Genomic DNA, 14,587 nt, shown 5'->3' on the forward strand with positions numbered 1-14,587 from the left:
ATTGTGTGTAGATTGGGGGGGAAAACATTTAATGAAGTTTAGAATACGGCAGTAACAACAAAATGTGGAAAAAGTAAAGTGGTCTGAATACTTTCCGAATGGACTGTTATTTTAGTGTCATAAAAGTCTGAATATTAACATGGGATCTCATATATTTCACTAAATAATGCATGTCACCGACATCATGCAGGTGCAACGACACATTTATTTCTGAGCCAAGTGTGCTGGTTCTTCACAACAGTAATTATATAAATGAGTAAAATGGCATAGTATCTGACAAATGAAGTTATAGCGTGTGACATCACCTCTGAAAGGAGGGGCCATGATCGTGCTGTTTCTCTGTTTGGATGGATTGATGTTCTCAAAGCTCTGCCTGCATACCTAGCTACTGTACACAACTTACAACCGATTTAGTTTCAGCAGGAATAGAAGAAATAGGAAAAACCGCTTTCGAATCAGTTGGGGACTTTAGGGAGGGGTACATCCAGGCAGACTGACAAGCGGACAAGCGTGGGCGGACGTATTGGAGATATCGGTTGCAGCAGAGGGAGCTCCAGAAACTGAAGCCTACAGCAGCATCAGTATGGATGGGGAGAATTATGGTAGGTTGTTTATCTTTCCGTCACTTCATATAGATAACGCATACTCACGCGTGTAAACACCTGTCTACAGTAAACATGACCGTTAATTCAGTGTTAGGTTTAAAGCGTTCGCTTCTAGGTTTACCAAAAGCCATGATCTGCGCGTGATGAACACACAAGTCGACTAGATTCATGTCACGCTACATACAGTCCCGATGTGTCAAGTTCAAGATTGGCGGATGTTGTTTAGGCTACCTGATGAACAGCACAGGTAGTCCGGTCGGAATTCATGGGCTATAAAAAGACATACATGCTGAATTATTGAACATCATGATGGTGAAGCTTTGCGCCAGGGATGAATATGGGACATTTTCCATAGGGAACCATATAAATCTATATAGGCACTCAAAGCAGGGCTCCTTTGATTTCAATGGGACTCCCAGGGACTCCATTTTTTTTTAAATATGTTTTTATAGAAAAACTGAATGAATACGAATAAATATGCTTAAGTTTTGTCAGATTCTTCGTTAAATTGCATCAATACATAGATGCATTCAGAAAGTATTCAGATCCCTTCACTTTTTCCACATGTCACGTTACAGCCTTATTCTAACATTCATGAAATAAAAATTGTCCTCATTAACCTACACACAATACCCGCATAATCATAAAGCAATACGTTTTTTTGAAATTGTGGCAAATTTCTGAAAAATACAAAACATAAATGCCTTATTTACATAAATATTCAGACACTTTGCTATGAGACTTGAAATTGAGCTCAGGTGCATCCTGTTTCCATTGATCATCCTTGAGATCTTTCTTCAACTTGATTGTAGTCCACCTGAGGTATATTCAATTTATTGGACACCTGTCTACATAAGGTCCCGTGTGGCTCAGTTGGTAGAGCATGGTGTTTGCAACGCCAGGGTTGTGGGTTTGATTCCCATGGGGGACCAGTACGGAGCGTCTGCTAAATGACTAACATGTAAATGTCCCACAGTTGACAGGGCATGAACCAAGCCATGAGGTTGAAGGAATTGTCCGTAGAGCTCCTAGACAGGATTGTGTCGAGGCACAGATCTGGGGAAGGGTTCTAAAAAATGTCTGCAGCATTGAAGGTCCCCAAGAACACAGTGTCCTCCATCATTCTTAAATGGAAGAAGTTTGGAACTATGAAGACTCTTCCTAGAGCTGGCTGCCCAAACTGAGCAATAAGGGGAGAAGGGCCTTGGTCAGAGAGGTCCCCAAGAACACAGTGTCCTCCATCATTCTTAAATGGAAGAAGTTTGGAACTATGAAGACTCTTCCTAGAGCTGGCTGCCCAAACTGAGCAATAAGGGGAGAAGGGCCTTGGTCAGAGAGGTGACCAAGAACCGGATGGTCACTCTGATAGAGCTCCAGAGTTCCGCTGTGGAAATGGGAGAATCTTCCAGGACAACCATCTCTGCAGCACTCCACCAAACAGGCCTTTATGGTAGGGTGGCCAGATGGAAGCCACTCCTCAGTAAAAGGCACGTGACAGCCTGTTTGGAGGACTCTCAGACCAAGAGAAACCAGATTATCTGTTCTGATGAAACCAAGATTGAACTCTGAATGCCAAGCGTCACGTCTGGAGGAAACCAGGTACCGCTCATCACCTGGCCAATGCCATCCCTACAGTGAAGCATGGTGGTGGCAGCATCATGCTGTGGGGATGTTTTTCAGCGGCATGGGAGACTGGGACTGGGAGACTAGTCAGGTTTGAGGGAAAGATGAACGGAGCATAGTACAGAGATCCTTGATGAAAACCTGGTCCAGAGCACTCAGGACCTAAGCACACAGCCAAGACAACACAGGAGTGGCTTCGGGACAAGTCTCAATGTCCTTGATGAGAAAAAAACAACCTATTTAATCAATTTTAGAATAAGGCAGTAAAGTAACAAAATGTGGAAAAAGTCGAGGTCTGAATACTTTCCGAGTGTACTGTATAGGCTGTGTGTTGCTTCAGTCCAGCCATATACTAGTCTGGTGATGCATGCACCAGATAAACAAGCCCCAGTGTAAAGTGATCTCTTTACAGGAAGTTAAATGCTATGCATGAGATCATCTGACACTTCAGGAGAGTCATCCTTGATGATGTCATTCCTTGACTCCATGGGGTCGTCATCATGCTCCTGATTATGGAGACTTGATTATGTCAATTATTTATTAGTTAGCTTGCTGATTCCCTAATGCATCTGAAAATAGAAGCTGGTGGCTGCAATGGCCTCATTGCAAGATATCATTTGCTGTTTCTGTCTCAGTGGGAGTGGTGTGTTGGCTGTAGAGGGCTGTTTCTGTCTTAGTGGGAGTGGTGTGTTGGCTGTTGAGGGCTGTTTCTGTCTTAGTGGGAGTGGTGTGTTGGCTGTTTCTGTCTCAGTGGGAGTGGTGTGTTGGCTGTAGAGGGCTGTTTCTGTCTTAGTGGGAGTGGTGTGTTGGCTGTTTCTGTCTCAGTGGGAGTGGTGTGTTGGCTGTTTCTGTCTCAGTGGGAGTGGTGTGTTGGCTGTAGAGGGCTGTTTCTGTCTTAGTGGGAGTGGTGTGTTGGCTGTAGAGGGCTGTTTCTGTCTTAGTGGGAGTGGTGTGTTGGCTGTTTCTGTCTCAGTGGGAGTGGTGTGTTGGCTGTAGAGGGCTGTTTCTGTCTTAGTGGGAGTGGTGTGTTGGCTGTTTCTGTCTCAGTGGGAGTGGTGTGTTGGCTGTTTCTGTCTCAGTGGGAGTGGTGTGTTGGCTGTTTCTGTCTCAGTGGGAGTGGTGTGTTGGCTGTTTCTGTCTCAGTGGGAGTGGTGTGTTGGCTTTTTCTGTCTCAGTGGGAGTGGTGTGTTGGCTGTTTCTGTCTCAGTGGGAGTGGTGTGTTGGCTGTTTCTGTCTCAGTGGGAGTGGTGTGTTGGCTGTTTCTGTCTCAGTGGGAGTGGTGTGTTGGCTGTTTCTGTCTCAGTGGAAGTGGTGTGTTGGCTGTTTCTGTCTCAGTGGGAGTGGTGTGTTGGCTGAGGTTCAGGGTCCTCCCACTAAACTACCATCAGTCACTTATCTTACAGTTTGTGCTGCATGCTTTATTGCTTTACGGTTATACTTTTACTTGAGTCCCCCGTCATGAGGCATATAAACACATGACATACAGTAGCTTAAGTCATGAGCAGTTGTAACGGTTGAAGTTGAGAAATTACAACTGACGTTATAGTGACACAACAATGTAGGTCAGGTCAGCAAACTGGTTCAACTAATTCATGGCTTGTGTCATGACAGTGTAATATAAGTCTTGTCTTAAGTTGACACCAACAGTCATGATTGGCAACTGTTATGTCATTGTTATGACAGTCTAATGTAGGCCTTATGACAGGGGGTTCAATTAAAATGACTTCTTTACTTTTCTTATGTAATAATGAGCTGTGATGTGACGAATAAGAGAGACAGGATGTAAGAATGTAGTCAGCACATTCAGACCCACTCAATGTCCCTGACACTCCTCAGCTACGTCCCAAATGGGACCCTAATCCCTACATAGTGCACGATTTAGGGAATAGGGTGCCATTTGGGACACAAGCCTCCTGTCAAAACCACTGGTAAGAATGTCATATCATCATCCTCTTTCTGTAATGCATTTTGATTATTCAGCATAACTATAGGCTCCCGAGAGAGGATAAAAGTAATCCTTGCTCTCGCTCAAGGTGTGTGTGTGTGTGTGTGTGTGTGTGTGTGTGTGTGTGTGTGTTTAATCCAGTCAGACAAAGACATATTGTTTAGCCTAGTTTTATATTTTATGTTGCATCTTCAGAGAATATGTTCTCAGTCTGTTGCCATCCTTTCCTGGGTCTCCTTACTTACTCTGCAGAGGGGGAAGTTGCTAGGTACCAACCGTCAACCCTAACACGCCCTCTCGGGACACCAGACTGAGACCTTTTTATGCATGGCTGTGCTGCTTAATTTAGCCTTAGCTTCCACGCCGTCTTGTGTTACTTTTATGGCGTACGACCTTCGCGGCTTTGACTATGTTCCTTAGCCTAGCGAAATGGAGCGTTGGGCCAGTAACCGAAAGGTCGCTCGTTCGAATCCAGAGACAACCAAAAAATATTGCCCTTGAGCAAGGCACTTAATCCTAATTGCTCCAGGGTTGCCGTTGATAATGTCTGCCCTGGCCATTACCCCACTCTCTGAGGGTGTTGGGATATGGAGAAAAAAAACACATTTACAATTCACACTTGTAACGTGTAAAATACTCATATAGAACAAATATAAGCGAGTGTTTGTATTTGTCCTATTTCACACATTACATGTGTGAATTGGAAATTAGTTTTTTTGCATTGTGATGTCAGAGAAACGTTATAGTGCATTGTTTCCTTCGCGATATCAACAAGGTTTTAGTCCATTTGTACTTTATCATTTCAGTATTACTTTATAGACGCGGTAAAGAGGTCAATGGAATGCAGACTGTGGGGGATAAAAGACGGATGCCGGATTGGCGCACATTCAACAAATCTGATCTAACAAAGTGGATATTCATCAAATCTGTCATGATTGATGTATTGTAACAGGCCCACAATGTGGTTACTAAAGTCCCTTTTTGATATATTTGGCTGTTTTCACTGCATAACATTTAGAAGTAGTCCCTTTTCAGGTTTAGAAGTAGTGACTGCTAAATGCTAACTCCTTTTCGTATAAGCTGGTAGGATAGCTAGCATAGAGAAATCGGTGTTGGTAGTCAGTCATATTTAACTGTAATGCAGTTGATTGGTGACGATGACATGAATATGTATTGGAGTTGACATCCATATAAGCATTATGCTCCGATTTGTACCTCAACATAGTGTGAAATATAAACAATAGCCTAAATTTAGGCAAATTTTGCTAGTGGCAATGAGGAGATTTGGATTCTTTCCCCCACGTATTTCCATGGGATTTCCATCGTTTTAGTCAAGTTCCATTGACCTCTTTACCACATCTATGATATCAGCGAAAAGGTTATATTCCATTGTTACTTTGTGATGTCAGAGGAAAAGGTTGTATTCCATTGTTACTTTGTGATGTCAGAGGAAAAGGTTATATTCCATTGTTACTTTGTGATGTCAGAGGAAAAGGTTGTATTCCATTGTTACTTTGTGATGTCAGAGGAAAAGGTTGTATTCCATTGTTACTTTGTGATGTCAGAGGAAAAGGTTATATTCCATTGTTACTTTGTGATGTCACAGGAAAAGGTTATATTCCATTGTTACTTTGATGTCAGAGGAAAAGTAAAGGTCATGTCTGCTTGTTTAATGCTACAGTCTCAGATAGTGTTTTAGATACTGTTTAATATGTTCAATATCTAGTTCTTTCTACATGATGAAGTGCACCCACAGAGGAAGTACAGTCAGTGGCTCAGGTTGCTGTTGTGATTTCAGGTGTGTGTGTGGTTGCCGTGGTTACAGCTGTTCGACAGCAGGCCCTGCCTATTCCTGTTGGTGTTCCTGTGGCCCTTCTCTCATGCTGTCAGTCTGACTGATGGTCCCGCCTCCTAGACAGAATGACTGACATGTAGTTGGCCAAGCACATCGTTCTGACAAATGGCACCGCCTTCTAGACAGAATGACTGATGTGTGGTTGGCTGAGCACGTCGTTCTGACAGATAGCACCGCCTTCTAGACAGAATGACTGATGTGTGGTTGGCTGAGCACGTCGTTCTGACAGATAGCACCGCCTTCTAGACAGAATGACTGACGTGTGGTTGGCTGGGCCTGTTTACTTCAGTCATCTCACCTCAGGCGGAGTTTAGCTGTTTGGACTTATTTCTGGAGACCTGAGATTAGAAGGGCTCTTACAGACAGCACATTTTAAACACTGCTTCCCTCTCATATGCAAAACACTCTCAGACAGAAATCACGAAATCAGCCACCCAAAACTCCCTGCAGCGCATATAGCCACCCGCTGTGGTTAGAAAGACACGGTCTGAAAGAAGGACCTGAAAGATGAAGAACGAGGGAAAACATCTGAAAATGAGAGAGAAAAAGTAACTGTCACATTGAAGCGGATGTGAATCAGTTAGTTGATCTTTCTTCTCACTTCTTCTCTGAAATACACAACTCTGCCTCTGTCTGCCTGTCCATCTCTGTCTGCCTGTCCATCTCTGTCTGCCTGTCTGTCTCTGTCTCCCTGTTTATCTCTGTCTGCTTCTGTCTGCCTCTGTCCATCTCTGTCTATCTCTGTCTGCCTGTCCATCTCTGTTTGCCTGTCCATCTCTGTCTGCCTGTTTATCTCTGTCTGCCTCTATCTGCCTGTCTACCTCTGTCTGCCTGTCTATCTCTGTCTGCAGGCGCTTTCCTCCTCTGTCTGCCTGTCTATCTCTGTCTGCACGTGCTGTCTACCTCTGTCTAAGCCACAAGGGACAAATCAAATTTTATTAGTCGCATACACATGTTTTGCAGATGTTATTGCGGGTGTAGTGAAATGCTTGTGTTCCTAGCTCCAACAGTGCAGTAATATCTGACAATTCACAACCATACACGCATCTAAAAGTAAATAATGGAATTTAAAAAAATAGAAATAATAGGACGAGCAATGTCGGAGTCCAGAGTATAAATATATATACAGTACCAGTCAAAAGTTTGGACAGACCTACTCACTCCAGAGTTTTTCTTTATTTTTACTATTTTCTACATTGTAGAATAATAGTGAAGACGTCAAAACTATGAAATAACACATGGAATCATGTAGTAACCCAAAAAGTGTTAAACAATTCAAAATATATTTTATATTTGAGATATGGACTTGGTCTTTTACCAAATGGGGATATCTACTGTATACCACCCCTACCTTGTCACAACACAACTGATTGGCTCAAACGCATTAAGAAGGAAATAAATTCCACAAATTAACTTTTAATAAGGCACACCTGTTTATTAGTTTACTCCAATTGGGTGATCGGTGGTAGGGTTTGCGGGGAATAAAAAAAAAGGCACACCTCATAATTGAAATGCATTCCAGGTAACTACCTCATGAAGCTGGTTGAGAGAATGCCAAGAGTGTGCAAAGCTTTCATCAAGGCAAAGGGTGGCTACTTTGAAGAATCTCAAACATAAAATCTATTTTGATTTGTTTAACACTTTTGGTGACTACATGATTCCATATGTGCTATTTCATAGTTTTGATGTCTTCACTATTATAATACAATGTAGAAATAGCGAAAATTAATGAGTATGTGTGATGGGATGTATAGACATTATGAACAGCATATATTGATATAATATATAGTATACCTGAAGAATAGGTAGGATAGAATAGTGTATATATACAGGGACGAGCTAACTAACATGTTAAACTTGTTACCCTGATGAAGGTAAGGTACCCTGACCAAACCATAGGTTCTATGTGAAAATTCGACTTAAATGGAAGTTAGCATTTGTCCCTAAGACGTTTGTGGAGCATTCACGATAACCATTGTGCAGGAGTTTCTTCCTCTGCTGGCTAGCTGTACCCTGACACTGTGTTCCGTAGTTATTCTAAGCTATCCTACTTGTGTAAGCAGTCTCTTGTGATGCTTAGAACATCAGTGGATCAGGAGGGCTGTTGTTGCTTTCTCCCAGCTGCTATTTTGAGTCACCGGGGGGATGCTAGCTAGGCTGGTGTGTGGAGTTCCAAAAACAAGTTAATAATCCACCTCCACACCACTGTACTCAGCAGGGTTGGGGTCAATTCCATTTCAATTCCAGTCCATTCAGAAACTACACCAAATTCCAATTACACATTTTCCTCATTGAAACCATTGAAGAGATTTGGAATTAGAATTTCAGTGTACTGGAATTCACCCAAACCTACACAGTACAGTACCCAGTAAATAATCCACCTACACAGTATAGTACTCAGTAAATACTCCACCTACACAGTACAGTAACCAGTAAATAATCCACCTACACAGTACAGTACCCAGTAAATACTCCACCTACACAGTACACTACCCAGTAAATACTCCACCTACACAGTACAGTACCCAGTAAATACTCCACCTACACAGTACGCCACCCAGTAAATACTCCACCTACACAGTACAGTACCCAGTAAATAATCCACCTACACAGTACAGTACCCAGTAAATAATCCACCTACACAGTACACTACCCAGTAAATACTCCACCTACACAGTACAGTACCCAGTAAATACTCCACCTACACAGTACAGTACCAAGTAAATACTCCACCTGCACAGTACAGTACCCAGTAAATAATCCACCTACACAGTACACTACCCAGTAAATACTCGACCTACGCAGTACACTACCCAGTAAATAATCCACCTACACAGTACACTACCCAGTAAATACTCGACCTACGCAGTACACTACCCAGTAAATACTCCACCTACACAGTACGCCACCCAGTAAATACTCCACCTGCACAGTACAGTACCCAGTAAATACTCCACCTGCACAGTACAGTACCCAGTAAATAATCCACCTACACAGAACAGTACTCAGTAAATAATCCACCAACACAGTACACTACCCAGTAAATACTCAGTAAATAATCCACCTACACAGTACACTACCCAGTAAATACTCAGTAAATAGTACACCTACACAGAACAGTATTCAGTAAATGATCCACCTATGCAGTACAGTACTCAGTAAATAACCACCTACACAGAACAGTACTCAGTAAATAACCACCTACACAGTACAGTACCTAGTAAGTACTCAGTAAATAATCCACCTACACAGTACAGTACTCAGTAAGTACTCAGTAAATAATCCACCTACACAGTACACTACCCAGTAAATACTCAGTAAATAATCCACCTACACAGTACAGTACCCAGTAAATACTCCACCTGCACAGTACAGTACCCAGTAAATACTCCACCTGCACAGTACAGTACCCAGTAAATAATCCACCTACACAGAACAGTACTCAGTAAATAATCCACCTACACAGTACAGTACCTAGTAAGTACTCAGTAAATAATCCACCTACACAGTACAGTACTCAGTAAGTACTCAGTAAATAATCCACCTACACAGTACACTACCCAGTAAATAATCCACCTACACAGAACAGTACTCAGTAAATAATCCACCTACACAGTACAATACCTAGTAAGTACTCAGTAAATAATCCACCAACACAGTACACTACCCAGTAAATACTCAGTAAATAATCCACCTACACAGTACACTACCCAGTAAATACTCAGTAAATAGTACACCTACACAGAACAGTATTCAGTAAATGATCCACCTATGCAGTACAGTACTCAGTAAATAACCACCTACACAGAACAGTACTCAGTAAATAACCACCTACACAGTACAGTACCTAGTAAGTACTCAGTAAATAATCCACCTACACAGTACAGTACTCAGTAAGTACTCAGTAAATAATCCACCTACACAGTACACTACCCAGTAAATACTCAGTAAATAATCCACCTACACAGAACAGTACTCAGTAAATAATCCACATACACAGTAAGTACTCAGTAAATAATACACCTACACAGTACACTACCCAGTAAATACTCAGTAAATAGTACACCTACACAGTATAGTACTCAGTAAATAATCCACCTACACAGTACAGTACCTAGTAAGTACTCAGTAAATAATCCACCTACACAGTACACTACCCAGTAAATAATCCACCTACACAGAACAGTACTCAGTAAATAATCCACCTACACAGTACAATACCTAGTAAGTACTCAGTAAATAATCCACATACACAGTATAGTACTCAGTAAATAGTCCACCAACACAGTACACTACCCAGTAAATACTCAGTAAATAATCCACCTACACAGAACAGTACTCAGTAAATATTTGTATTTATTTAACCTTTATTTAACCAGGAAGGGCTCATTGAGATTTAAAATCTCTTTTTCAATAGCGTCCTGGCCAGGATAGGCAGCACCAAGTCATTACAAAAATTACAGACAAACAACATGAAAAATTACAAGTAATCTAGTAAAAACCATAGAATTCACAAGAGTATAACAAAATCAAAAACAGCAAATTAAAAACATTGACAAGTCAGGGAATCAGACTCAAGATCATTCATCAGTGATTTAAAAATACCTATCCGGGTTCTTCCAGTTTAGAAGTATTTTGTAAGGCGTTCCAAGACGATGGCGCAGAGTACATAAAATCCCTTTTACCAAATTCAGTTCGAACATTTGGAACAGTTAGCAGGATAAAGTCCTGTGAACGAAGAGAGTACCCACCACATTTCTGAACAATAAAAATGGCCAAATAAAAAGGTAGTAAACCCAAAATGGCTTTGTAAATAAAAGTATACCAGTGACTGAGCCTATGAGTGACTAGAGAAGGCCAGCCAACCCTGGTATACAAAGTGCAGTGGTGCGTAAGGGTCTTGCAGTTTAAAATAAATCTCAAAGCACCATGGTAAAGGGTGTCAATTGATCTCAAACACTGAGCGGAAGCATTCATATATAAAATATCCCCATAGTCTAGTAAAGGCATAAATGTAGCTGATACTAGCCTCCTTCTGGCTTCAAAAGAAAAACAAGCCTTATTCCTAAAATAAAATCCCAATTTCAGCTTACATTTTTTTGTAAGTTGTTGAATATGCATTTTAAAAGAGAGGCCATCATCAATCAAAATTCCAAGATATTTATATGAGGTTACAACCTCAATCTCCTTGCCCTGACAGGTAGTAATAGGTGAAAGGTTCAGAGATCTATTTCTTGCTTTAGAAAACACCATTAGTGAAGTTTTGTCAGTATTGAGGATAAGCTTCAATTGACACAAGGCAGTATAAAAAGCAGTTTGCAAGTTCTGGAAAGCTTTTGTAAGAGATGAGGCACAACAGTAAATAACAGTATCATCAGCATAAAAATTAAGTTGCGCATTTTTTACATTTTTGTCTAAATTATTTATATAAATAGTGAATAAGAGAGGACTAAGTACAGAGCCTTGGGGCACACCATTAAAGACAGACAATTTAACAGACCTAAGCCCATCAAATTGAGGGCACTGAGTTCTATCAGAAAAGATAGTTAACAAACCATGCAACTGCATGCTCTGAAAGACCTACTCTCGACAATCTCTGCCTTAGTATAGCATGATCAACTGTATCAAAAGCCTTAGAGAGATCAATAAAAAGTGAGACACAATGCGGTTTTTTTGTCAAGAGCTTCAGTGATATAATTTAAAACTTTCATGGCTGCTGTAATTGTGCTATGCTTCTTCCTGAAACCAGAATGGTACATTGATAAAATAGAGTTAGTAAATAAAAACTATTTTAGCTGTTCACTCACAAGGGTTTCAAGTATTTTCACCAGGGGTGACAGCTTTGAGATTGGCCTATAATTATTTAAATAATCCACCTACACAGAACAGTACTCAGTAAATAATCCACCAACGCAGTACAGTACTCAGTAAATAATCCACCTACACAGTACTCAGTAAATAATCCACCTACACAGAACAGTACTCAGTAAATAATCCACCTACACAGTACAGTACTCAGTAAATAATCCACCTACACAGAACAGTACTCGGTAAATAATCCACCAACGCAGTACAGTACCCAGTAAGTACTCAGTAAATAATCCACCTACACAGTACTCAGTAAATAATCCACCTACACAGTACAGTACCTAGTAAATACTCAGTAAATAATCCACCTACACAGAACAGTACTCAGTAAATAATCCACCTACACAGTACAGTACCCAGTAAGTACTCAGTAAATAATCCACCTACACAGTACAGTACTCAGTAAATAATCCACCTTTACAGTACCTAGTAAGTACCCAGTAAATAATCCACCTACACAGTACAGTACTCAGTAAATAATCCACCTACACAGAACAGTACTCAGTAAATAATCCACCTACACAGTACAGTACCTAGTAAGTACCCAGTAAATAATCCACCTACACAGTAAGTACTCAGTAAATAATCCACCTGTACAGTACCTAGTAAGTACCCAGTAAATAATCCACCTACACAGTAAGTACTCAGTAAATAATCCACCTTTACAGTACTCAGTAAATAATCCACCTACACAGAACAGTACTCAGTAAATAATCCACCTACACAGAACAGTACTCGGTAAATAATCCACCAACGCAGTACAGTACCCAGTAAGTACTCAGTAAATAATCCACCTACACAGTACTCAGTAAATAATCCACCTACACAGAACAGTACTCAGTAAATAATCCACCTACACAGTACAGTACTCAGTAAATAATCCACCTACACAGAACAGTACTCGGTAAATAATCCACCAACGCAGTACAGTACCCAGTAAGTACTCAGTAAATATTCCACCTACACAGTACTCAGTAAATAATCCACCTACACAGTACAGTCTCAGTAAATAATCCACCTACACAGTACAGTACCTAGTAAATACTCAGTAAATAATCCACCTACACAGAACAGTACTCAGTAAATAATCCACCTACACAGTACAGTACCCAGTAAGTACTCAGTAAATAATCCACCTACACAGTACAGTACTCAATAAATAATCCACCTTTACAGTACCTAGTAAGTACCCAGTAAATAATCCACCTACACAGTACAGTACTCAGTAAATAATCCACCTACACAGAACAGTACTCAGTAAATAATCCACCTACACAGAACAGTACTCAGTAAATAATCCACCTACACAGAACAGTACTCAGTAAATAATCCACCAACGCAGTACAGTACCCAGTAAGTACTCAGTAAATATTCCACCTACACAGTACTCAGTAAATAATCCACCTACACAGAACAGTACTCAGTAAATAATCCACCTACACAGTACAGTACCCAGTAAGTACTCAGTAAATAATCCACCTACACAGTACAGTACCCAGTAAGTACTCAGTAAATAATCCACCTACACAGTACAGTACTCAATAAATAATCCACCTTTACAGTACCTAGTAAGTACCCAGTAAATAATCCACCTACACAGTACAGTACTCAATAAATAATCCACCTACACAGAACAGTACTCAGTAAATAATCCACCTACACAGTACAGTACCTAGTAAGTACCCAGTAAATAATCCACCTACACAGTAAGTACTCAGTAAATAATCCACCTTTACAGTACTCAGTAAATAATCCACCTACACAGAACAGTACTCAGTAAATAATCCACCTACACAGAACAGTACTCGGTAAATAATCCACCAACGCAGTACAGTACCCAGTAAGTACTCAGTAAATAATCCACCTACACAGTACTCAGTAAATAATCCACCTACACAGAACAGTACTCAGTAAATAATCCACCTACACAATACAGTACTCAGTAAATAATCCACCTACACAGAACAGTACTCGGTAAATAATCCACCAACGCAGTACAGTACCCAGTAAGTACTCAGTAAATAATTCACCTACACAGTAATCAGTAAATAATCCACCTACACAGTACAGTACTCAGTAAATAATCCACCTACACAGTACAGTACCTAGTAAATACTCAGTAAATAATCCACCTACACAGTACAGTACCCAGTTAGTACTCAGTAAATAATCCACCTACACTTTACAGTACTCAGTAAATAATCCACCTTTACAGTACCTAGTAAGTACCCAGTAAATAATCCACCTACACAGTACAGTACTCAGTAAATAATCCACCTACACAGTACAGTACCTAGTAAATACTCAGTAAATAATCCACCTACACAGTACAGTACCCAGTTAGTACTCAGTAAATAATCCACCTACACTTTACAGTACTCAGTAAATAATCCACCTTTACAGTACCTAGTAAGTACCCAGTAAATAATCCACCTACACAGTACAGTACTCAGTAAATAATCCACCTACACAGTACAGTACCTAGTAAATACTCAGTAAATAATCCACCTACACAGTACAGTACCCAGTTAGTACTCAGTAAATAATCCACCTACACTTTACAGTACTCAGTAAATAATCCACCTTTACAGTACCTAGTAAGTACCCAGTAAATAATCCACCTACACAGTACAGTACTCAGTAAATAATCCACCTACACAGAACAGTACTCAGTAAATAATCCACCTACAC

At 40.6% G+C, this 14,587-nt stretch overlaps 1 protein-coding gene across 1 annotated transcript in view; it reads left to right on the plus strand.

The window, feature by feature from the left end:
• The first annotated feature begins 311 nt into the window (after positions 1–311).
• LOC115171821 (cytohesin-1) overlaps positions 312–14,587 on the plus strand; it is a 112,905-nt gene continuing 98,629 nt past the window's right edge. The window contains exon 1 of the mRNA XM_029728991.1: positions 312–602. Coding sequence (XP_029584851.1) covers positions 584–602 — 19 coding nt within the window. The 5' untranslated portion in view covers positions 312–583. The remainder of the gene's footprint in view (positions 603–14,587) is intronic.

This window comes from Salmo trutta, chromosome 32 (genome assembly GCF_901001165.1).
Source record: "Salmo trutta chromosome 32, fSalTru1.1, whole genome shotgun sequence".
NCBI classification, from domain to species: domain Eukaryota; kingdom Metazoa; phylum Chordata; class Actinopteri; order Salmoniformes; family Salmonidae; genus Salmo; species Salmo trutta.